This window comes from Meriones unguiculatus, chromosome 18, assembly GCF_030254825.1.
Source record: "Meriones unguiculatus strain TT.TT164.6M chromosome 18, Bangor_MerUng_6.1, whole genome shotgun sequence".
Lineage (NCBI taxonomy): Eukaryota > Metazoa > Chordata > Mammalia > Rodentia > Muridae > Meriones > Meriones unguiculatus.
In genome coordinates, this window is record NC_083365.1 from 77,032,939 (window position 1) to 77,058,875 (window position 25,937).

Consider the following 25,937-nt stretch of genomic DNA (forward strand, 5'->3'; position numbering starts at 1 on the left):
AAGACAGAAACATCTGGCCACCCTTAGTCATATTTGTTAAGTTTCCAATCAGCTTTATAGGTCTGTCTGTCTCTCTTTTGAGATAGGGTTTCTCTGTGTAGCCCTGGCTGTCCTGAAACTCACTCTGTAGACCAAGCTGGCTTCAATCTCACAGAGATCCGCCTGCCTCTGTGCTAGTATTAAAGATGTGAGCCACCATGGCCTGGCTAGGTCTCAGTCTTTCAAGTGGTGAACTCTGATCATAAAGATAGAAATGAAAGCAGTCCTTATTGAAAACAAAAGGTAGATTCTGTTAAGGAAAGTTCTGATGGCCACAGGCTGGTGAACAGTATGGTGGAGACTTCCTACAAAGCCTCCGAGGTTCCACACATGGGCTAAAGGGAAACACTAGCATGGAGGAGACAGAAGGTGGCTAACTCAAGGTTACCTTGTTCCTACTGTTGCTAGGCTTTGACTCTGCTACTTCAGATCAATCAGTACTTTCAGGGAAAGGGGAAGGGAGATGACTTGCAGCAGCGAAACCTAAAAATGTATTTTATTTTGAAGTTGTGCTTTGGATTTTCCCCAATCCAACATCGGCTGAGTAAGTCTTAGGTTCACACAAAGCATCTTCAAGCATACATACAATATTCCAGTTATCAACACCATTTTAAAGAACATACCATTTTACACAAATGTGACATACAAATTAGACGCCACAGCATTGCAGTTCCCTGGAAGATCTAAGTTCTCTTCTGGATGGAAGTCCATGCACACCAGCCCTTCCAGTGGTCAGTTGATCCTGGTGGGGGGATTTCTCATTTCCTTGGGGATAAATGAGGGTGGCCTGAGGAGGCTGGCAGAGACCAGAATTTCCAGTTCATAATCTGCTGGTGGCAAACTCCTCTACTTTCTGAACCGTGATGCTGGCAGTTCCACTCCACTTTTCTTCCCCAAAGACTGAGTCCACACCAGGTAAAGGATCCATGCCACAAGGGCAGAGCAGGGCTCTTGAAAGCATCATGCTGGTTTTGGGCAAGCCTATGTGAGGAAGGCTGGTTTCCCAAGGCCTGGGGTGGCCGGCTCCTTTTGGCTTTTGGGTGTAAAAATCACAGTGTGCAACCTTAATTCCAGTTGAAGTGAGCTCTGCTGAGGAGGACTCTCCTCCTTTTGGTTCCTACTCCTTTTAACAGGATCATCTCACAGGCATCAGAAGCACCAGAGTAAGGAAGACAGTTAGGCTCCCAAGCTGGGGTTAGTAGGGAACCACTTGTACACTGTCCAGTTCATTATGCAAATCAGCAGATGGACATCGACCAAGGGGATGACAAACACAAATAATGTACAGGATTAAAAGAGAAGGCAAGAACTAAAGAACAGGCCCAAAGTATGGTCTTTTAGAAGCTTTGCTTTTACCTTCTTAGAGGGTGTGTCTTGGAGAGAGGAAAAAGGGCAGGCTGGAAACTCTGATCACCTAGATTAAGAGGAATGTAAAAAGGGAAGGGTGGATCTTAATTTTCAGCAAGGAAACGGATCCTTGGGTCTGAAAGCCCCTCTTGGCTTAGGAGCAGTACAAGCCTGGGTAAAGATGACAGGTCAGTAAAAAAAATAGTAAGAATGAGGCATCCAAAGGGCCAAGGGTTGCCCCTCTCAGTCTGACTCACTCTACTTAAGGAGTGCTAGTTCTCCTCTCTAGCTCAGAGAGCAATCTCCTTGGTGTTGTAAGAGTTACTCTTTGTATAGGTGACTTCTTCAAGCTCCCCACTCCTTTCACTCAGGGAGAAACATCCACTACTTTCTACTGATCCAACTACCAGCTTCACATGTTGGTCTAAAAGAATCACTTCTAGCCCAAGCTAAGAACGTTCAGATTCTCTAACCTAAATGACAACCCACATCTCTAACTACAGAAAACAATACAGTTAAAATAAAAGCATAGGTTTCAAACCAGAAAACAGAGAAGAGGAATACACCTGAGCTGCAAGAAACTGATGAAACACATGAGCCTGAAGTATAATTTCTTAGCTCTGGCACCAGGGAAGCAACATAAAGAGCAGGTGATCCAAGCACCAGGCTTGTAAAGCTGGCTAGAGCATCCAATGGTAGCACATCTGAAAAGGCCAAAGGCAGGCCCCAATGTGAAACTTCAATATTTTCCTTTTTTAAGATTCTGGCTTTGGGAAAACAAATTTGAGTTTGTGGGGCCAAAGTTCCCTTATTTGTCCTTGTTTGTATAAATAAAAAAGTTTCAAAAAGGCACCATCTCTAGAATTTAATGAGGGCTTTCCAAGCCCCTGTTCATCCCTAGAGAGATCCTTATAAAAAAACTAAGCCAAGAAGTGAACTTGACATAGTTTCAATCTGGGAACAATTTTTGAATCAGCAGAGAGCAACTTAATTTTTTTTTAATAGAATGGTGAATTTTAAAATTTTTTAAATGCCAAAAACAGTGGGAGGAAGAAGGACCCATTTCCTACCCTTTTCAAACCTGTCATAAACACAATAAAACTTTAAGACTTTTTACTCTAAAAGGAACTAGCTTTATAAAACTGTCTTATATTGAAAACCATCTTAAATGGAAAATGGTGTGTCAGAGACAAAGACAAGAACCAAATAAAAGTCTATATGTTCAGAAAAACTTTAAAAGTTCTATAATTAGACTGGGATACACATCTACAGAATGGAGCAGAGCAAATGCAAACACCAGTGACCAAGAGGAAGCAAGAGGAAGAAGACAGAATCCCAACCCCCACGAGATCACAGGACTGTCCCATTCTGCTAAATTTCTATGACACAGAGATTTCGAAGGCCAGATTTCTCTGTTCCAAACAGAACAAAGTTTGTGATGAAAACAGAGACTCCTGGTGGCTTCTGTGTGAACTGACACTACAACAAAGAGTGGCCTTTGACCAGGAGAAGCTGGTTATAACAGAGACCAGAAAAACCTGTGTGTGTGTGCATGCACATGAGTGTGCATGTGCACACACATATATATTTATGTAAGATGAGAACTGGGCTACATATGATTTTTTAAATCAGTACTCAAAGCAATATGCCACTGAGAGCTGAGTGGCTGCTGCCAACCATCTGGCCAAGGTGCCCTCTGTGGTTTGAAGGGACAGACACATAGGCCCATGTCCCCATATCTTGGCTTGGCAGATACCACAGCTACCCAATAATGAAAAACTTGTCTCTGACTAGCCTAAGAACAGTATGTACTGGAGCTGATTGGATTATAACAGAGGGGAGTAAAGAGGGGAGGAAGAAAGGGGAGACCAGAAAGGGAAAAGCAGTTAACAAGGGTTTCATTCTCAAGGGCTGGGTAATGGGAAGGCTAATTCCTGTAAGAACAACTTAGAATCTAATTTTCAACTGAAGTCCCAAGCTAGTTAAATAGTAAGATTTTAATAATGGTCAATCTCCTTGTCTACAACAATTATGTTATACCCCTTAGACAGTACAAGACTTGTCAGTGGACTGTGGGGAAGTAGATGAACTGACACCAGGGCTAGTGGCATTTGTTTTGGGGAAGACAGTTGGCTTGGGGCGTGTGGCTGGTGGTTTGACTGGAGCAGCCATCTTGACAGATTTGACAGGCCGGAAGGCGCAGGCAATGTCCCCGGCAGTACTAGCACTGCGCTGGAAGGCAGGCTCAGGGTCTTTGAGGAGCTGAGTATGCAGGGGGCTGGAGGGCTCAGATGTGGGGGCTACCACTGGGGAGGTCTTGAGGGGTTCCAAGGTGTCCAGAACCACATCAGGGGTGTGCTTAACACTGCTCTGCCGCTCTAGCTCTCGAAGCTCATTCAGGGCAGAGTTCATTGTTGCTTCAATATCCTGCAAAACAGGAAAAAGGAAGAAGTAAAACAAACCAAGAGAGATGTCCCCAAGGATCCCATTTCACCCAAATAGGCCGAGCCATGAAACCAACTATAAAATACCTTCTTTCACTTGGCCAAAGTCCTTGGACACATGCATATCCAGAGTATGGAGAAAGGGACAGAGATTTTAATCATCAAGAATTTAGAAAGAGTAACTGATGATTTTTGGCTATGACAAGGCTGTTTCACATATCAACTCATATCAGTTGTGGTTCCCTGCACAAGACCTCGTCAGCCAAAATTCCAGCAGGAACTCAGGCCATGACACTATTGGAGGAGTTGCTGGCAGTTGATGGTTGCTGAGGAAGTCACTCACTTTTGGGGCTTCCTGGTAGGTTAACTGTGCCCCAGAAAGTGGGTGGCCCTATATCTGTAGGTATATGGGAAGTATCAGACTTCCAATATGTACACGGGAAGTATTAGTCCAATACATATATTGGACTCAAGGGGAGTATTAAAAACGATAATGACAAAAGGAAGACACAAGGTTAGGAGGGAAGTCAAGTGGGAGACACTAGGAGGAGTCAGAGAACATGACCAAATACATTGCATGAATGTATTATTAAGAACTAAGAAAAACATTATTAAAAAGGAAAGAATAGCTAAGTATTTTCAACTGAGTCCTTGGTTTTCATGTCAGGTGCTAAAACACTTCCAAATGAAATGACATATAATTAAATGAAGAGGGGGAAAGGTCATGAGAACACAGGGGATTTATTATGTAATTCTCTGTATTTCTGTGTATGTTTGAAAGATAGTAAGTACATTTTATGTGGTAGAGATCAAATATGTTTTTTATTGTCTTGACTTCGAGGCCAATGGTTAGAGGAGTTATTCTTTACTCCACAAGTGCTAAGGAAGGTTCAAGAGCCAAGTCCTTGAAGATTTATCAGGACAATGGTTAAATTTCCCAACTCATCCAAGTGTGCAACTTGAAACCGTTCCTTCTACCCAGCACCAGGAAAGGAAATCCAAAGAGTGGCCAAAAGGGGGAGCCAAAGCTCACACAGGTAAGTTAGCATCTACAATCAGTGGACACTGCAGATTTTAGAAAAAAGCACTCCCAGCCCAGGGGCTCAAGGAAGAACCAAAGAACCTTTGTATAGAAGCATCCAGGGAGAGTACCCAGCTTCCATACCATCTCTGCAAACTTGTGTTTATATTGCATCCCAAAGCCACCACAAGACTCCTCTTTGGGATCAAGAATACTTTTCTAATATTCCAAGTTTCAAGTCAGCCCCAGGCTCCCCACTCAGGGCTTCCTGTCCTATGGAGTGATCTATGTTTGCTATGGATGACAGTGACTCATTTTCATCCTTCACTATGGCATTTATTAGCCCTCCCCTTCCTTTTTCCATCCTGTAATGCCAGGGATATAACTCAGGAGCTTATGCATGCTAGGCAAGCATTGTGAGCTTGCAACACTGAGCTACACCCCTGAGCTCTCTTATCTCCTGGCTCCATCCTGTTATGTAGCTAGTATGTTCTCAGTTTCTAACACTTTGATTAATGGCTGTCCAAAAGAGGATCAAGGATGATTCCCATGGTGTAAGGCAGATTATTTTTAGGAACTTAAATAGAATAGAAGGCTAGCAAAGCAAGGCATCACAGGCCCAGGGCTTAACACTGGGCTTACCAGGTACACCTCCTTAAGCAGAGCAGCGGTGAAGCCAACAGAGACCAAACAGAGCTCTGACTGCCCCTTCCCAATCACCCCGGAAGATGAGGTGAGGAAGAGGTCATGACAAAACCCTTTGTTCCTACCTGTTCTAGTGAAAATTATATAGCTGGGAGAGACGTCTGAGAGAACTGCTTGGAGTGGCCCCAGTAGTTGGATGTTTAGAGGTCAGGTTGGGTTTCTAATATTTCATGGAAAACACAGTCATCAATGTGGTACAGATGAGAAGGAAGGTCCTGCAACCTGGGAGCTCACCTGGAACCTTGGGCTGGAGGCCCTTCTAGTACCTGAGCTTTGAACAACAAGAATGCTTTGAGGTCTTTAAGATAGGAGCAGATGGTGGGTTAATTACCTACCCACATGTATTGAGACCAGTTTTAGGAAGTGGGTAACAGTGATGGGCAGAAAAATATACAAATGTGATGTGAACTATATTTGAGTCTCAGCTTCACCAAAGTCTACTGTTGTGCTTCTATCATCTGTATGTCTGTCTATCCATTTGTCTACTTATCTACCTACTCACCCACCCACCCATGTGTTCTGTGAGCAGAGGCCAGAGAAAGATGTCAGGTCCCCTCCTCTATTGCTCTCTACCTTATCTTTTTTGAGACAATTCACTGAAGTGTCTCACTGAATTTGAAGCTTGTTGTTTTGGTGAGGCTGGCTGTCTTGCCTCTAATCCCCCAGCACTGGGGTTACAGGCATACATAGCCATGCTCGGCTTTTATACGAATGCTGCAGATTTGAATTCAGTTCATCTTGCTTGCACAGTGAGTATGCTTATCCACTGGGCCATCATCTCCCCAGACAATACTGTAGTTGTAGAGACTTAAGGCTAATGGACTTTTATCAAAATATTTTTAACTGCTGGCTTTAAAGTTTAACAGCCTGTAAACAGCCAGAATATGAGTAAGAAGGTAGAATTCTATTAATTCTACTTTCAGGTTCTTGCTCAGTAAGGTGTCTTGGCAGGTTCACATCTATGATACTTGCTGTATTCACTACAGAATATATACAGCACCATTAGCCAGGGCTGCTCTGGGTGGAACTGGTGAGTGTAAACTTATTACTTGGTTGTTCAGGGCCCCTCAATTACCTGTGCAATGACCTCTGGGTCCATGGGCCGATGGTTATTAAAGCTTTTTGACCTTCCTGCCGTGGCAGTCTTCCGAATCTGTGGACTGTCCAGTCGGTTCTTCAAGGATGAGTGGCGGCTGATAGAGTTGAGACTCCCATGGCCACTGATGGAACACTTATCTGGCCCTTCTTTGGGGAGATTCTGGCTCATGATGGGCTGGGAGGATGGACGGCAGCTAGCCCCCACCCCCGGGGAGGAGGAGTCAGTCAGAGAACTGCCCAGCCCATGGCTGTCACTCCGAAATGTTTTTCTGATGTTCCCAGATTCTGGACGCTTCCTTTGCCTTCAACAAACAGAAATGGTATCTGATCAGGGAGCCCTGGCTCTATGGGAGGTAGGATTGTGACAGAGGGCCAGATATTGGCACCAGGGACTTCCAAAGTGACTCACATAAAATACCCCTCTTTAATTTTTCTTTCTCTTGTTTCCTCTATGGATCTGTTTCCCTCCAACCCCCAACGTGGGCAGAGGCGAAATGGATACTTACTTGGTTGTTGTGAGCTTTGAGTTCTAAACATGTAAGATGCTGGCAGAAAAAAAAATGCCTGTTCAAGAGAAGGTTTCTAATGGGAGAAAGAGTCACGGAAGACCCACTCCATTGCCTGTCTGAACAGAAGCCCAAGGCCCCATGTAAGAAAGTCTCACCATCACCAAGGAGGGAAGAACTGTTGGTAACAGGATTTAATGTTTCCAAATTCCAGTTTGCTCAACTATACTACACTAAGCTTGCCATCATCTAGGCTTTGGCTGTTTTTGTTCATAGACTTGGAAAAGATTTTCCAAGGAACTGTAGTGGCACAGACAGAGAACTCACTGTGTGCCTGCTCTTAGGGTGGAAAGGGCATATGGTAACTCCTATGTCACACAGCACTAAGCCAATTCATTTCATACCACAAAAGGATCTCAAATAATATGGTGTAGTGGGATCCTAGCCATACAGGTTACTGATTGCTGCTGAATAATTTTATTTTGTTTTTGAACCAGATTTTAAAGGACCTCATCTAAGATTGGCATCTTAGCTGCTAGTTCAGATAGCAGCTGGGTAGCTCTGAGCAAGATGGGCTGAGGAATATGTGCTGAAGAAGATGGGCTGAACTGGAGAGTTGGGATTTTAAGGGCAGGACTCTGCAGATTGGGAAACAGGGCTGATGCCGCAAGTCAGTTCCTGTGCTTTTTACAGCTGAGGTCTGCTTTATCTTTCTGGTTCCAGTAGGGTATGGCTCAGCAACTACTCTACAAATGTGTCTGCTAGGCAGGCCTAGCCTGAGGCAGCCATTCTTAACCAGAAAAAAGGATGCTCTTTATTTTAGGAAGGCCCTGCTGAAATGAGCCTCCCTCTGTCAAATTTTCCAGATACCAGTACCTCCAACTACAGACTGGAAAGATTCCTGGCCCCCACCCCAGCTCCCATGTTCCTTCAGAGCTTTTAAGCGGCTGTGTTTCAATTGCCTTCCATATGGTCTGTTGCCTTGCCAGACTGTGAACTCTGAATAGCTAGCATTGGCGCTTGGCACAATGCAGATGGTTAATATAGGATGTGGAATTAAATTGAAGTGCCACACCCTAAGAGCTCTTCTGATTTCCTTTTTCCATTGGATGATGGCTGAGTCACAAGTCAGAACTGCTGAGAAGGCAGATTTAGGAGGCTGTGGTAGTGTGTCATCACAGGCTCTATTTGGGCATGGAGATGAAAAAGATGCTGGTAATAAGCTCAGCCTGGAAGAGGAACCAGGGGTAGCACTGAGCACCAATATCTCAAGCCAGTTTAGGATGCAGAATGAGGGCACTTTTTCTCAGCCTCAAGGAACTCAGGGTGTCAGGAAGGCTTCCCAAATAGGGAATGTTTAGACTGAGTTTTAGAGGGTAAGGAGTTGTTAACCAGGTGAGAGGGCCCAGGAAGAGAGACCTCTCCAAAGCAATCAGGAAAATGAAGTTGCATAGGAGGACTGTTGTGGATGTAGTTGGGAAGGCAGAAAGGCAGATTTGCTCCTAAAGGCCAGGCACTGATTGGCTGGTGCCTAGAAAAGGTTAGCAGACCATGTTGACATGGTTTGGTTATGGTATGTCCCCAGGAAATTCATAAGAATCATTATACAACCAAGCAAGGGGTGCAAGGGAACCACCACCCAGACTTGCTACCAGATGTTTATCTTTAGACTATTTTCAGCTTTTGTCCCTATAATTCCTTTGTAATAAATGGCATTAAATAAACGTTGACTTAAATTTTAATAGCCAGTAATGAAGCTGTAGCTCAGCAGTTGAGTGCTCTGTCTGAATATATAACTTGTTGAGTTCTGTCCCCAACACCATAAAAAACAAAATAAAATAAAAGTGTTTTAAATAAATATCTAACTTCCCTTCCACCATCCAGTCTTGGTTTCTGACTTAATAGGCTTATGACCTTGTGATTGCAGGCTCATAATTAACACAGACTTGTAAATAATGAAAAAAATATGATTAGCTGGCAGCTACTTTTTATTAGCTTGCCCTCTTAGCAGACTGGATAGAAATATAAAATCCTCTGGTCTGAATTAAATTATGACTATACTGAAAAAGTAAGCTGAACTAACTAGATGAACTTGAAGGTAAAAGAGATAGGAAAGATTCATGTCCCCCAACCCCCTCTATTGTCTGGTTTGAAAAAAGCCAAGAGATCTGGCAACCTCATGCAGTTTAAAAACAATAAGCATCTTTTATTCGCCTTCCAGTCTCAGTATCCAGAGGCTATGGTTAACAAGGTTTCAAAGTGCAAATCATTTCACCCCTCCAAAGGTGGAAGGAATACAAACTGTACGTCATCTCCAATCCATGTTCACCAGGAGTGCCCCGGGGCTTGTCATCCTCCTGGCACTGGGCCACAGTTCAGGGTCTGGCGGAAAGAGGTCTGTAGGACTTGGTGTCTGGCCCCTTGAGATGAGATTAGTTCTCCAATAGCCTGAGTGCCTCTTGGGGAGGCAGCAGCTCATGGGCAGGCGAACGAGGAATCCCTCTAGATAGCCAGCAGGTGTGGATGGAATTAGAACCTCAAAATATTGCTAATGGCCACAATGAAAGCTGGGGTCAGAGTAAGCCTGCTGGACAGGCGTGGGCATCTGCAAAGGGACTGCTAGGGTAGGATAATACATAGTGCTAAAGCAACAGGAAACAATGAAAAGTGATTTCTGCTAGTGTGAAAAGGAGCGAAGGGGCACAGGATAATTTAGGAGCTCAGGACAAAGCTTCCCTTGGGCTCAGTGCTCTTCTCTTTTCCATGGCCATGAATGTGGGATAGGGAGAAACAATGAAGTGACATCTAAGGAAGCCCACCTAGTGGAACTTTAGCTTGGTGGAAGACGAGACTCTGAATCTTCAGACAGACAAGGGTCAAAAATGATATATAATTTGCACATGAACTGGAAAAGTGAAGAAGGCACTGATAAGAAATAGCACAAAACCAAGTTGCATAAGGTGACCAAAGCTTTGAGGAAGGTTTGGCTAAAACTGCCAGAAGTCTGGGCAGACAGACACTGTGGGCCACAAAGAGCATCACAGGATGAAAACAGATAACTGGAGGCTAAGGTCTGCCCTCAGACCCACATAAGCCTCCTCAGCCCTGCCATCCACCTTGCAGCAGCAAACAACACATGAAGACTGTTAGACTGGGGAAGCTGGGAGCCCTGCGTACAGCACAGGAGTGGAGTAGGGTTAGGCCAGGGGTGAGGCTGGGTGAGTGAATCATTTAGGGGAGCAGAAAATGAAAAGCAGCGCTTACTTGTTGATGTTTGCAAGATAAATATCAGCTACATGACCCCCAGTGGGACAGCTGGCCCCCGTTCTGGCTGTCACCTTTTCTTCAGGTGGCTCAGACATGACCTCAATCTCAGACTTGGGGCTGGACCTCTCCACGACACCGTCCTCGCTGGGGCAGAAGGGATAGGTAGGCACAGAGAAGGGAAAACAACACAAAAAGCAGTGTTAAATCAGCAAGATGGCCCCCCTGGACATACACATGACCTCACACAGTGTGGAGGCAGCAGCAACCCCTCCTGGGGCTAGCTTTGTAAGCAGAGGCAAGGGAACCTGAGTGCCTTTGGAGGGTCACTTAAATAAAAATAGTTTGCTGAGTTCTTTTTGCTTCTCAGCTCCTAAGAAAAGCTTAGCTAGGGACACCTGGATTCAAAGCAATGCCTTTGAGCCCATGCTGCTTTTGTGGGTGGCCATGATGGAACCACCTCCTGGAGAAGGAGGTTGCGGTTTATCTGCTGAGGTTCTGAGCACTGCTGGTATGGACAGGCAGCTCTGTAGTGGCTCTGGAGGGAGATGCCAGCGTTGAGGCAGGGTGTGGACACATGGCCACACTGTCATAGCACATGTAGCATTGCTCAGAGCATCCAAGATGGTCCCAGGTTTTTCCACTGCTCTCCTGGCCCCTCAGGCTACTGATGACAAAGAGAGCCCCTTTTCCCCCACAATTCATCTTCTCTCGATCCCGTAGTGAAGTCATAATGCTAAATTTGGGAGGGTCCTGTCCACGCACAGATCGCCACCAGGTTTGCGATGTTATCAACACAGGGAGGATTTCCCCGAAGAAGGAGCCTGGGAGAGGCTGGGAAGGTGCAGACTCAGGATATCAACCTTAAAAAAATAATAGTAAGGGAAGGACTAAAAATAGTGACAATGTTGTATCTAAGAGAGGTGTGTGGGGTCAGAATTAGGCAAAGGGACAGGGATGCAGATTTGGGTAGGCCACAAGGTTCACTACCTCCTGCCTAGGAAACATTGCTTCAAAGGGTGGGAAACAAGAGACAGCTTATCCAGTGAGACTTCTAAAGCCAACTCTGGTTTCCCTTGTTCTCTAACATCATTTTCCCTCCTTGCCCCACTTTTCTTCTTTTACAAGGTTTCTGAAGCCATATTTCTCCTAAAATGTAACCTGTCAATTTTCATTTGCAGATGGGAAAGTACTATGAATGGCTCAGCAGGTTGGGGTGTAGATAGTTGATTATAAAGAGAAACCAAATCTGATGGGTCATGCCTATAATCTTAGTACTGGGGAGAATTCAGGCAGAAGGACTCCTATATGTAGTGAGATCAAGCAGCCTAAGTTACAGAGTGAGGCTGTGCTGGCTGGTCTTAATGTCAACTTAACATAAGCTTGAGTTATCTGGAAAGACAGAAATGAAATTGAGACAATGCCCCATAAGATCCAACTATAAGGCAATTTCTTAATTAATGATTGATGGGGGAGGGCCCAGCCCACTTTGGGTGGTGCCATCCCTGGGCTGGTGGTCCTGGGTGCTATAAGAAAGCAGGCTGAGCAAGCCATGGGGAGCAAGCCAGTAAGAAGCACCCCTCCATGGCCTCTACATCAGCTCCTGCCTCCAGGTTCCTATCCACTTTAAGTTTCTGTCCTGAATTCCTTCAGTGATGGAAGTGTAAGCTAAATTAACCCTTTCCTCCCAAGTTGCTTTGGTCATTGTCTTTCATAGCAATCTAAACTAAGACAGAGATCCTATCTCAAAAAAAACAGAAATGCACATAGAGAAGACAGAGAAACAAAATGATTTTCAACCTGATTTTTCCATAAAGGAAATATGCACAGTCAAATTAAAAAGTCCACACTATTACTTATTAGGCACAAATGCTGGTTGGCACATTTCTAATACAAATGGATCAAGTGATGATCTAAAGGCAGAAGAGAAACTGGGGAGATCAAAACAATTCTCCACTGAGTTGCAAGGGTAGAGGTTCTCCATGGAACATTAAGCCTTAGGACCCTTTTGATAATTAGTCTCCCTCATACTCCTACTGTTCCAGAACTGAAGTCTTACTCCCACAGTGTATCAGGGACCACCCTCAAAGGTACTAGGGTCCCACTTACGTGTCTTGTACTACGATGTACTGATGGGGGATGAGTCCGTCTATACCATTGTGCCGGCCTTCCCACCAATCATCAGAAGCACGCTGATAAAGCAGTAGAGATGCTCCCTTCTTGAAAGACAGTTCTCGGGCTGTGCGGCCTACGTAGTCAAACTTGGCAATGGCCTCAATGGGCTCACATTCTGGGAAGGGCAGAAAAGAACGGAACCTATGTTTCTGGGATCTACAGACCCAGGAAACAGGATGAAAAGCCTACTAGCAGTGGTGGGAGGATAACTCAGTATAAAAAACAAGCCACACAGGCTCTATAAACAGCTACAAGCCTGGCATTCCCTTTTCTGCTTGTGCTCTTGCCACCTTGTTCAACTCCTCTCCTTTGCCTGGAGTAACACACGGGGACACTGCTTTTCCTGACAACTTCTTTGTGATTCCATGGCTTTTTATGCTTACTCTGCCTACCATCCATTGTGCCATTCTGCATTTTTTATTTCTTTTAGGCAGTACTGTGAATTGAACTAAGGACTTCATATATGGGCATTCAAAGACACACACACTACCACTGAACTCTATACCCAACCCATAACAATGTACTTTTAAGCATTATTTCTTTTCTGATTATATAATAAATCCACCAGCTGTCTAACACTTGATATTTTAAATAATTTACTTGTGTTATTCACTCCTCCCAGTGGAATGTAAAATATATAAAATGGTTTAAAACCAATATATGGAAAATGCATATGAAAATAACTTGAAAAGTTAATTTAAAAGGGGCTTGTAAGTACAATGTGTTTTTACTTCTCTGGACTTTTCTTTTCTTATCTATAAAATGAAGACGAGAGGAATAGTACCCTTTTCATGAAGTTGTTATGAGGAGTCAGTTACAACTGTGGGAAACTTAGACTAGTTCCCAACACTGTAATACATGTGCATTTACTCACTGGTGTCATCATTTATCTGTTCTAAGCTGTAGTAGAGACTGGATACTAAGTAGAAGGCTCTCCAAGACATAGAACAATTCTGTTGTTAATAACACATCAGCGAGGAAGGCTAAGTAAAGACAAGGCCATGCCCATAACACCCTAGGTGGCAAGTCGGCTCCTAAATGGGCTTGCTGAAGATCCCACTGCAGAACCTCTTTTCTAGTTCAGACTCAGTTCTCTACAGCCTCAGGCATATTACTTGATTCTATGACTTGTTTTCTCAGTGGCCCCATCAATCTTACTGGAGACAGAACCTCTAACAGTTATGAGAACAAGGCAGCTCTAACCAATACTGCATTCTCTAGTTACACCTACTTCTCTCATAAAGATCATCCTGATCCTTCTCATATTGGGATCTAAACAAGAAGTCCTAACCCCAGGCCCTTCAAAAGCTGGCTCCAGATTGCAGGATTTCTAGTAAGGAAGGGGGCAGGCAAAGCTTTGTAACTATGCTGTTTTATCTTCTGCCCATAAAATTCTGAGGTCCCCTGTCAATTGCTGAGATCCAGAAATGGAGGTGTGGAGCTGTTGGAAGCAGGGAAAATGTGCTGGCTGGACAGACTCTAATAAATCACAAGCACTCTTGAGGGGTTCCAGGATGACAGCTGAGCATTCCACCCCTGGATGCACACTCCCAGGCTGTTCAGCACACACAAATCTGTACTTTGGAAGGGGTCAAATTTTCCAGTTGGCATGAATGTAAGTGTGTAGTTTCTGTGTCCTCATTCCCACTCCCTTCACTTGGCTTCTGTCGAGTTCTTGGCACCCAGCATCTCTATTCCCAAGGCTTGATGTTTTTCAAATGAGCTTCACTTTGGTTTCCAGTAACCTGGCAGCATTAGGGGCTGATATCCACTGGATTCAGGCTACACAGGGAACTAAGAGTTGGGGCAAGGAAGCTGAAGGTCTATAAAAGGTGTGTTATTCACTTCTGGTGTAATCTCTTATTTGAGAATGTCTCTCCAAGGTTAGGAGAGACAAGAAACTCTTTCCTTCTCCTAGTGCCTGCTGGACAGTAGAGTTCAGCAAACACATAATATACACTATCATTTCTGCTTTAATGATCAAAAGCCCCATACTATACCGTCATCACTTGTGTGGTGTTCTGTTGTTACATCCTGGGTGGAGTCTTCAGCAGAGGTAGTCTCTCCGTGAGTGCTGTCACTGAAACAGAAGGGAAATAACTGGGACATCAGGATTTGCTCCTGAAAGTTTCTTCTTCCCCTTGACAGAGCTTCCTTGGATCAGAGAGACATCAAATCAATTGCTTGCTATACACGAAGCACACAGGCATCAACTGCTAAGAATAAAAGATATCTGGTGGTTCTCTAGTCTAGTTTCTGCTTCCCAAATCACCTGTCACTACTTGGGACTTAGACTGCCTTGAGAGAAAGGGAAGGCCTTTGAAATTACAAATAAACTCTTTAGGAAACATAACTACACAGAGGTCAGTTCTCTTCATGATTCATTCCTGGTTCTTAAGAAGAGAGCATGGCAGGAGGGAAGCCCTGCTGCCTGTTTTTGTATCAGGGACAACTGGACCTGAAATCCAGGCCTGATGTTTGATACTACATTTTGTTGTTGTTACTTTTTAAATAGATACAGAGGAGTGTGAGGAGTCAACGGTGTGATTTAGTGAAGGCTTTGGCACGAGAGGTGCTTAGTAAGTGTGACCTCCTTTCCTTCTATTACTTCTTGCCCCTAGGTAGTACTATGATTTATTAGCTTATGCACTGATAAAAAAGTAGGAAGTGAGTAGAGGCTGAGTAGAAAGCAAAAGCAAAGGTAAAAGATCGGCTATAGATTACATTTTACTGGAGGCCAGGGGATGAACACTCAGCCAAGTTCTTGAAAATTATCTTCTCTTAAAGTCATCTAAGGTAGAGAACTGAGAATGGCTAGAAGTTATTTAAAGAAGTATTTAGAAGATGAATGTTCTTGAAGAGCAGAAACAAACAAACAAACAAACAAACAAACAAAACCCTCTGACCCTGTCTGAAATTTTCTCCTCTGGCAGTAAGTATCAACAAGCAAACCCTTCCAGGCAGGCCTATAGACATCACCCTCCTCTGCCTCCTGCCATGGAGCCTGCCTCTCCCTGCCCAGTTCACAAGCCCTTCCCTTTTAGAAAGCCCCTTAAAGACAAGGCAACAAGCCAGTACTAAGGAGGGTTCTTAAGCTCCAGAGAACACTCTGGTAGAACATCAACAGGGATTCATTCTTGTAAAAAATAAAAAAATAAAAAGGTGGGTATAATTCCTTACTGTTTTCTGGGCCTAACGACCATCCATGAGTTTGTTAGCATTCTGGAAAGGCATTCGGTGCATAGGACAAAGGTAAACCTTTCCCCAGGGTGAAGTTCACTCCTGTATATTTACTAAGGTATCAAAACATCAGTTCTCAAGTTGCAAGGGAGCCCTGGAGGGCTTGATAAAATGATGTATAATCTATCACACTTTGGGCTTTTCTGAGTAACAAGATATGCCTGAAGTTGGAGAACCTGAATTTCATTCTAGTCCCACAGGATCTGGTACTGTTGGTCTGGACTTTCCACTTTCAAATCTGCACCATGGTAAAGAAATGATACTATTTTGAGGTTCCATGTAGTCAAAAAATCCTATGCTTCTCCCCTTCTACACCCCTGACTCTGATGACATGCCCAACCCTATCAACATCTGAGATCCAATGTCCCAGCAGTAGTCCTAGGCAACCAGAATCTGGTTTGGGGACTGGTAGGTAGTCTGAAATGTACTTTCCCACATCTGTGGAGAGACTAAGCAGGCTGGTGTCCCACCCTGATGGTTCTGGTCTCTTGGACACTCTCCTGGATTAGTGGGCTTTTCACTGCCTTAGCTCACTGTGATAGTATCTCTCTTTCTTCCTAAAAGATCAGACCTCTACTCTTGCCTGATGCGTCTAAAACAAAAAGGGGGAACTGTAGAGAGCTGCGGAATGCTATGCCTTAAAGATGGAGCTGGTTTCTGCCTTCCACCTTCCCGATGGTGAGCGCTCTCTGTCACGAACAATTCCACATTTGGCTAAGGCTGAGGATCTGGCTTGCTTCCATGTATGTGGACCTATCTGCATTGCCCACGTGGCACGCCTGGGTTGGCTACCCAGAGGCTATTTAAGCTGTGGGCTGGCTTTCCCCAGGGTCCGAGGATTGTTCAAGGTTCCTGAATAAACTGCATTGAAAAAAAAAAAAAAAAGAAGGGAAGCCAGGAGCTAGGCCAATGACTATTGCTCCTTGGTGTCCCTGGTACAAGGCCACGGGCAGTGGCACGAATGTTCCCTGATTACCTGTACAGTGTTTCCTAAGGCCACTAATAAATATCATATACATAACATATGGGGTAAGGGCTGAGAAAAACATCTGGGAGAAAACTAGAAGAATTTCCATGTATGTGCTCTAGTGAACCATAGTCCTGTTCTCTGCTTCCTGGGTAGAGACTGGGATCAGGAAGCTGGGAGTACTACAACCCTTTTATTGGTCCAGAACCTACAGTGATTTGATATTTAAGAAGTGAAGGCCAACTTTACAGGTAAAAGCAAGAACTGAAGGTGTCATTCCATAGTTTTTTAGCTACTCATGCACAGGGGAGTAATGTACAGGAAAATATATCCTTGGAGCTCACTAACTGATCAACAGACCCCAACACCATGAGCCACCTGTCAATGTCAGAAAGCTTTGTCTCTCAGCCAGCCACCTACAGTACCCATGCTCAGATGAAGATATATGATCTGAAGTCCAGGAAAGAGTAGATCCAAGGATGCTATTGTCATAGGAAGTTTACAGAGGCACAAATGTTATTTTCTTCATTCCTTGGGCACTGGTGCTACTAGGATCATGGAGAATCATGGACCAATTGAATGTTAATTAAATTAAATTAATTAAATTAAACACATACTTTGTCCTTTCCTCCTGTGGTTAATGGCAATGGGGCTGGAAGGATTGGTTCTAGGTGTTAATTTCAGCTGGTTTGTGCCTTCAGCTTCTACTGAAAATCATTTAGAGAAGAAGGGAGGAGGTATGGGACACCAGAGTTTAGGAGAGACAGCTGCCTTTGTATTTATTTAAGAATGGTACTGTGAAGTTGTATCATGCTACCTGTGTGGGGTGCTGGATGGAGCCTTATCCTAGAACAACATGTGATCAGGGTTGAAACCCCAACCACTAGGGTGGGCTGATATATTGCACTGGCCTTTCTGGATTGTAAGAAGTTTATCTAAAAAAGGAAAATGATTTTTTGGAAATGATTCATTCATCTAAAGAAGTGGCCTAACACAAACATACTTAGAAGTTCCTTTTAGAATTCTGTATTCAGGACAGGTCATGAAAAACCTTGTCTACATAATCTCATACTCTTCCAGAGGGTGGAACTCTTCATAAATTACCCCAAATAAGTTTACACCTTTTTCTCTTCACAAATTTCAGAAATCATTCTAACATGTTACCTTACAAACTCAGTCAGGGTAGTATGCCTCATAGGCAGACTCTTCCTCCTAAGAGGAGGATTCCCTGGGACCCAGCTCTGTTTTCCTCACAATACATAGCTTAAGCACTGTTTCCTGATGAACAGCAGGTCTAAACATCACTTTGTAAACTCTCCTTTCTTTGCGAACTGCTATTAATGTTGTCGTTATCTTTCAAGATGGTTCCTAGTCGTACAACACTCATAAAAAAGGGGTTGGGGGAGGTTGAAGTAACACTTATTCTGTAGGTGGGCCCAAGATGGGAGAATGGCTAGACCCTGGCAACCTGCAGAACCTGTAAGTGGAGGTGGGAGGATCTGGCTGTTTTCCTTTGGGTTTTGCTTGACCATCTGGTTCCTACACCAGTGATTATCAGGTGCTCTCTTCCTTCCTCCCCTCACTGGTCCCCTACCAGTAATCTTCCATGCTTCCTCCTCTGCTGTAGATGGGGCCCTCCAGCTCCCTGGGGTTTGGGAAGATGTTCTCATGTTGGATGATGATGGTTTTGATCAGTTCATTCACGTGGGCTTGACAGGACACCTGGTCATGGCCCTCTGGCACTGACATCAGTGAGGGCCCGAAGCAGATGGCAAGGTTGTAGGGGTCCATCATGTTCTCTTCACTGAACTGTGATAAGCTGAAGGAGAAGGGAAAGAGGGGAAATTGGAAAGCTTTCATATAAATGCCCAGAAAACACAAACACAAGAAGCATTGCCAGAAGGAAAGTCATAAGTCCACAAACTGCCACCTGCCTTTGTGGGCATTAGAAGCTTTCTGGAAAGTCTTCTGGGAAGAAGAGCATGACTATTGATGGTTATTCAGGAGTCAAGAAAAGGAAAAATGCAAGACCTGCTTGCAGGGCTGACCCTTTTCTCTACTGCCTCATTTGAATCCTCATAAATCTCATTGTCACTCTTACCTTTGACCTTATGCATCAGAACCATCCTGCTTTGAGAACATACCATACAGCACTATGCATAACTGGATATGGCTGCCACAGACCGATTCACTAAACTATCAGAGCAGATAGGGACCTTGGCTTGCTCTGGAAACAGTCACAGGACACAGGAACTGTGCATCGTGTGCTTTCACGCATGCACACAAAAGAATCAAATTACTGGGCATTTTCTGGTCCAGATTCTATACTTATTAGAGAATAGTCAGCTGATCAACTTTTCATTCTACCAGGACAGTGAATTCTTTCTAGAATAGCTAATTTAACATTTTCATAATATCCCTGTTTTATTACATCTAGGAATTAATCATTTATTCTGTTTGTATTCTGTTTGGGGTTCCCTTAAACATAGACTAATTTTATTATTATTTATTGGATACCACTGCTGTTCTTCTGGATTAGGCCAAGTTTATTTCTAGTGTGCCCCATATCCAGATTTACGTTGCAAAGCTGGTTTCTTCTAACAAATAGCTTTCTCCTCTGCTGGTGAATCTGACATGTACTCTGTGATACTTCTATAATCATTGTAGGACATTAGAGATGGCATGGCAGCTGTGAACAATTGTCATGGGCACTAGCACTGAGAAGCACTTACTCTACAGTACCAAAACTAAATGCAGGAAAGGCCAGTGGGGAAGGGTATCATCTTATAGGTTAGATGCTAATACATTCATTCATCTGTTGACAGACTTATTGTGAGGCTAGCTCTGTATCTTGGCCACTGTGAATAGTGCAACAGAAAAGATATAGGAAGTCTTGATGAGACTTGATAGGTTGGGGTCAGATGGTAGGAGAGGAGGTCTCCCCCTTTCTGAAGACTAAGTGAGGAGGATAGGGGGAAGAAGGAGGAAGGGTGGGGCCGGGAAGAGATGAGGGAGGGGGCTACAATTGCCATATAAAGTGAATAAATTATAAAAAAAAGCCCAAACCAAAACAAAGCTGCAACAGCCCCTGCTCCCACTGTTAGTATCCCACAAGCACACTAAGCTACACAGTTGCTTGTTTTTTGATGATTGCTTTTGCAATATACCTTTCTTCTCTCTCTCTCTCTCTCTCTCTGTGTGTGTGTGTGTGTGTGTGTGTGTGTGTGTGTCTGTGTGTAGGACGTGACAATGGAAAAGGGATGAGGAAAGAAGAGAAGGCCTAATGGGAAGGGAAGAAACAAAAGGAAAGGTAGTGGAATATATGTAACATGAGCAGAACTAGGGACTTTTGGAAGTGGAAGAGGACTGGCAAGAAGAGGTGAAGACATTAGGGACAAATAAGAATAAAGTAAAATGATGAATATGTATGAAAAGATCATAATGAAACCCATCACTCTGTATTCTTAATAAAAAATAAATTAAAGTATATAATTTTGTGGCATTTAGCATATTCTCAATGTTGTGTAACCATGACCTCTAATTTGCACATTTTCATCATCCCTGAAAGAGATCTGGCATTCACTAAATGGTTATTTTCCAACCTTCCTCTCAGTCCTTGACTACTAGAAATCTACTTTATATTTCTATGGATTTTCCTGTTCTGGAAATTTCATAGAAATGACATTTTATAATGTTGAGTTTGTGTGTGTTTGGTGTATGGACTCAAGACAATGTTCTCAAGGTTCACCTAGATGGTAGTATGTACCAATACTTCATTCTTTTTTATGGCTAAACAATATATTGTATGGATAAGGTATGTTTTGTGAGTTTAGAGATAGAACTTCCCCAAGGTGAGCATTCAAATAACACCCATAGCTCTAGCACAACATCTTCATCACAACATGAGCCCTTGGATTAAAGTCAATAGCTAAGCTGCACCTGGATACTATTAGTTTGGTTCCCTATGTGTACAATATGTGTACAATCCAAGAATAAACTTCAGCTAGGATTAAAGTGTGCATTCCCAAAGTGTGAGTCCTGGTGAAGTCTCCATGAAGAAGCAGCTGCCAACTCCTGCTGCAACTGTTGGCAGCTACATACTTACCAGCTGTCATCTTCCCATGGAGACGCTTTATTTTTTCAATATAATACCTTGTTGATCAGTAAAATAGTATTTCAAAATTACATAAGCACACACATATGCAAACAAATTAATAATTGGAATTAGTACCATTTCCATGCTTTTTTTTCCCAATATTAGCACTGTCTCTTATACTGCAGCATGCTTACTGTATTGTTTCTCTCCCCTGCAAGTCCGGGGGAAGATAACACTTAATCTATGTCTTCTCTGTCTTTACCAGCTGCTCCATTTGGCTGCCCGTATCCTGCTCCTAGTTCATGGAGGGCAAACAAGGCTTGCCATACTCAGGTTTGGGTATGGTGATGTGAACAAGCAGTGACTTGTGGCCCCGAGGAGACTGACTAACCGTAGAGTGGTGAGCAGTGTTTCCACTGTTACGCACGAGCACACTGATGAGTTATGAGGAGTTCATCTCAATGGCACATGGATGCTGAGTTAGGACTCAGACACAGCTTGGAAAGGATGCAGATTTTAGGGCCATATTTCTGTAGTTCTGCAGTGGGACAGGTAATGATACGGGCTTTCCAATTAGATCTTAGTCAGGGACACTAATCCAGATGCCAATAAGGCCAGGCAAATATGAAATCGTAAACATGATGAGGCTTGGAAAATGGACTCCAAAGTCATACTCATTTTAAACAAAGACTATGTAAAATGGACTCCAAAGTCATACTCATTTTAAACAAAGACTGTGTTTGAAGACATCATAGTTACAAAGTATGTGCTAAACCTAAAACATTCTGGCCCATTGGTTTATCATTTGTTTCCCTGTTTTGATGGAGTCAGGAATCCACATTAACTATTTCTTGGCAATATGGAAAACTAGAACCACCATGATGATAGATGACAATATCGATAATGCTGGGAACCATGGTAAGCTATGCCTGTCTCACCCAGTGGCCAGTCCAAGTGCCATAGGAAATTGATGCTACATAAGAATGTATGTCTAGTTATATCAGATCTAACAACTTTTCAAAAGCCAGCAACCTAAAATTTTAAAAGTAGGATCTCCAGACTGTTTCAATGTTTTCAAGACACAATGAATTCAAAGGAAATATATCAGAGTGTCTCTCGGGCCTTCAGGTTACAATCCTTGTTCTAGATTGTTGAGTAAAATGGAGACAGAATTGCCTAAAAGGTACATGTTCCTGCTTACTGCCTTAATGACAACATGGGGACTCCTGCCTGTCCCAGGAAAGCATGCATTCCTTAAATAAGAAATGTCCCATGTAGCCCACAGCCCCTCTGGTCCTGAGACATTTTTTTCAGCCACAGTCACTGTAGGTGACTATCACACTGTTATCTCCACCTTAGGATTTTCTCAGATCAGGTTCCCATGGTCGGCTGCTGAAAAATTTCCTCTTGGACTCATAACAGATGTGTGGAACTACCCTGTCTACATCAGCACTTCTCTTAATTTCTTTCTCAATTCCTTGCTTCCCCTAACTCCATAAATTTATCTCTTTGCTTATATTCATGTAAAGAGTTTAGGATTTCTCTTACATCACCCAGCCTATAAGCAGGTCCTGTCAGTGCTGTGTTCAAAGTATATCCTAACCCTGACCCTTTTTGTTACTTTCTGGTCTACCAACACCTCAGATAGACCGTGTCACAATCTTGGAATAGGTCTTTCTTCTCCTTCTGACCTTCAGTAACTTCTCCAAGAAGTAACTGGTAATTTTGAAAATAAATACCTAAAAGTCAGATCATAACATTTTTCTCTTTAAGTCATTTCCCAAATTTAAACCTACTATTACTGTGACTCTCAAGTTTTCGATGTCTTTAGAGGCCACTTTCTCACCCCTCAGGCTACTGCTTTACCTTGTCTTCTCAGAGATGCCTTTGTGGCAAGCACATCTCTAAATGAGCTCTTCTTCTTTATCTTTTGTTGGTATGACCCCTGAACTTTGTTCCACTTTACTCTTCTTGACTTCTAGCACCTATTCTACCCAATGTATCGACTATTACCTGTCTCTTCCTTTGGACCATAAGCTAATGATAAAAGGCTTTTCTTTTTCCATCTGGCAGTGTATTTTTAATAGCCTCTCACTAGAGTTGGTGTATGGTAGATGTTCAGTAAGTGTCTGTTAGGATGGACGATTAGAAAAAATTCCATGTGAAAGTTCTGTGCAGTCAAAGCCAAGTTTTTCACTGTGAAGGTTACTCACTGATTGAGGAAGGCAAAGAGGTATCTCATGATAATCAGAGTGGGTTTGGGCAAGAGCAGAAGGACTTTCCGGATATGCACAGCTCTCTCTTGCAGGTTGTCCATTGCTGAAAGAAGAAAGGCATGTTACCCTCCAGCATGACTGCAACCCCAGAGAGGAACAGTCAGAAGCTTCTTCCCACCAACATTGTAACTCAGAGAGAGAGCAGAGCCAGACCTTACACAGCCCTGGGACAGTGACAGGAGTTTCATCCCAGATCCTCTGCAGAATGAGGCTGTTTCAAGAAAGCACAAGCTGGGACCCACAACCTCACTGATACAGGACTCTAGGTTATGTCCCATGAGCAGAAAAGGAGTTGGATATGTTTCCTCTCTAATTTAAACAGTGACAGACATTAACACAGACCTTAAACCTGTCATGGCTGCTGAAAGCTCAGTCTTGAAGGGCCCCACATATAAGAAGAGTCAGAGGCTGTGTAAGTCCTTTGTTGACCCCTTATCTATTCCTTTTTTTGATAAGTCTGGCTTCCCTCTCCCTTATCTCAAGTAGACATAAGCAGAGCCTGATTAGAGGGACAAGATAGGAGGACCCCGGAGAAGTAGATTTTAATCTGTGAAGAACAGTAGGACTCCTGACTTTTGTGCTATAGTCAGGTTAGTTATAGATTTGGCCATATGCCTGTGACCTCCGTCATGAACAGCTTCTGACTTCCACAGTGTGCCAATATGAACATGGTCTGACTCTCTTTGTGTGGATAAGAAATAAATAGCAAATAATGGATTATGATCAAGAATAAGAAAGAACTGGGCAGCTGAGGAATCTGGTGTGTCTTGGCAACTCTAGCCCAATGTAAGAGACTTCACTTTGGTCCAGTCTTAGAAAAAGACATGAGATATGACCTAAGTAATGTGTGTATGTAACTGTCTACATAACTCCTTTCCATTAGACTCTCACAAACACATGGGCAACAAACAAAGAGAACTAGCATACTAGATGCCCCAGGTTTTTCTCAGAATAACAAAGAGAGGAACAAGTAAATATTCACTCTAAATGCTGAGCCAAACTGAAATCTCAGGAGGCATGAAGGCCATTTCAACCTAGGAAAAGACCTTTTCTGCATTTATTCCCTTTACCTTCTGGTACCATCATTCAGATAGGGTCTATGTACTGGCTATATTTATGTCAACTTGATACCAGCTGGAGGCATTTGGGAAGAGGGAATCTCAATTGAGAAAATGTCCCTACCGGATTAACCTGTGAATAAACTTGTGGTATGTGTTCTTGATGGATGTGGGAGGGTCCAGCTCACTGTGGGTGGCTGGTGGTCGCAGGAGCTATAAGAAGCAGGCTGAGCAAACCACGGTGATTAAGTCAGTAAGCAGCACCCTTCCATGGCCTCTGCATCAGTTTCTGCCTCCAGGTTCTGACCCTATTTGAGTTTTTGCTCTGACTTCTTTTAGTGATGGAAGTCCAAGAGGAAATAAGCCCTTTCCTCCTCAAGTTGCTTTTGATCATGGTGTTTTAACATAGCAATAAAAACCTTAAGTAAGATAATCTGCTTCCTGAATGACTTGGTATTAATTTAAATTTCCATGGATTGCTTTCCATGGAATTGAGTAGTAGGATGCTTCGGTATCATGAAGTAAACTAAATGTCTAGGAATAGTTTTTCAAGCCCTAACAGAGAATTCTAATGAAAACAATGATCATTCTCTGAGCAAATATTAAATTGTACTTTTAAACACATAGAGGGGCTTTTCCTGTTTGCAGACACATGTGAATATATGTAGTAGGTAAGCTATGGAACATATAAAAAAACGAGCAGGGAGCTCGGTCAGTGTTTACAGTTTTCTCTGGTAATACTAATGGCTCAGACAATGCACATAAGCTTTAAGTATCTGATAAGACTGGATCTTATGCACGAATATAAAAGCATTTTATTAAAAAAGATAAAACCCAGAGATATTAAGGAACTAATGACTGAGACAGATTAGAAAGAAAAAAGCCAGGAGTCTTGACTTAAATCCTATACTATTTACTGTTAAATCATTCTTTCTCTTCCCATACTAAAAATAAACAGTGGAGATAAAGAGGCAAAGCTCACTGGCAGAATTAAGTAGAAAAAGAAAAACTTTATTGAAAAGCTTATGAGGAAACAAATCGATGAAAATTTCCAGATTATCTTGCTACCATTCATGGGATATGATACTTACTGACACAGGCAATCAAGTCATGGAAGATGTCCTTGGGAAAGAGTGGGTGTTCCAGGCCCCGGAAGTAAAGCTTGAGGACACCAGCTATGGAGTCCATGTCATGGTCATTCTGGTCCCCAGCTAGGGGGTCCTCTCCTAAGAATAGGTAGCCCCCATGCCAAAAGGAAAGAAAGCAAGTTAGGCAAATCACATAGGATAAGGCAGAGATGGTGGGGTGACCTATTTATGTCATCTCATTATTTCTCTACCCAGCATGATGGCCATGATATGGCAGAATGTTCAGGCTAATGAACATACCCTGTGGATTGTGGGGTGGAAACCAGACACTGTTTCTCTCACAAGAATCATGAAACTGAGAGAAGACTGAGCCCCTTGTGAAGGGAAAACAAGGCCAGGAGGCCAGTTTCTCTGACTACCATAGCAGAGGACACCTACTGACAGAACAGTCATCCCAGAATCCCCACGGAAAATTTCATATCAAATGTAATTAAATTTAATGATAACACCAACCTTAAATTGAAACTATATATATCCATTACAATGACAGAAATTGCCAAAGCTTGCCCATTACCTTAATAGACCACAAGATGATAAATGGGATACAATGAAC

General features: G+C 43.1%; 1 protein-coding gene across 6 annotated transcripts in view; it reads right to left on the bottom strand.

The window, feature by feature from the left end:
• Nucleotides 1-517: 517 nt before the first annotated feature.
• Nucleotides 518-25,937, bottom strand: part of Srgap2 (SLIT-ROBO Rho GTPase activating protein 2) — a 228,934-nt gene continuing 203,514 nt past the window's right edge. For 3 of the 6 annotated variants that reach the window (XM_060372062.1, XM_060372060.1, XM_060372061.1), the window contains exons 16-23: nucleotides 25,328-25,462; nucleotides 23,116-23,221; nucleotides 18,401-18,625; nucleotides 14,600-14,679; nucleotides 12,534-12,714; nucleotides 10,425-10,571; nucleotides 6,632-6,956; nucleotides 518-3,813 (exon numbers count right to left, since the gene is read on the bottom strand). In XM_060372062.1, the coding sequence (XP_060228045.1) occupies nucleotides 3,430-3,813; nucleotides 6,632-6,956; nucleotides 10,425-10,571; nucleotides 12,534-12,714; nucleotides 14,600-14,679; nucleotides 18,401-18,625; nucleotides 23,116-23,221; nucleotides 25,328-25,462 (1,583 nt within the window). In that variant the 3' untranslated portion in view covers nucleotides 518-3,429. The other 3 variants (XM_060372063.1, XM_060372064.1, XM_060372065.1) reach the window with 3 other exon arrangements.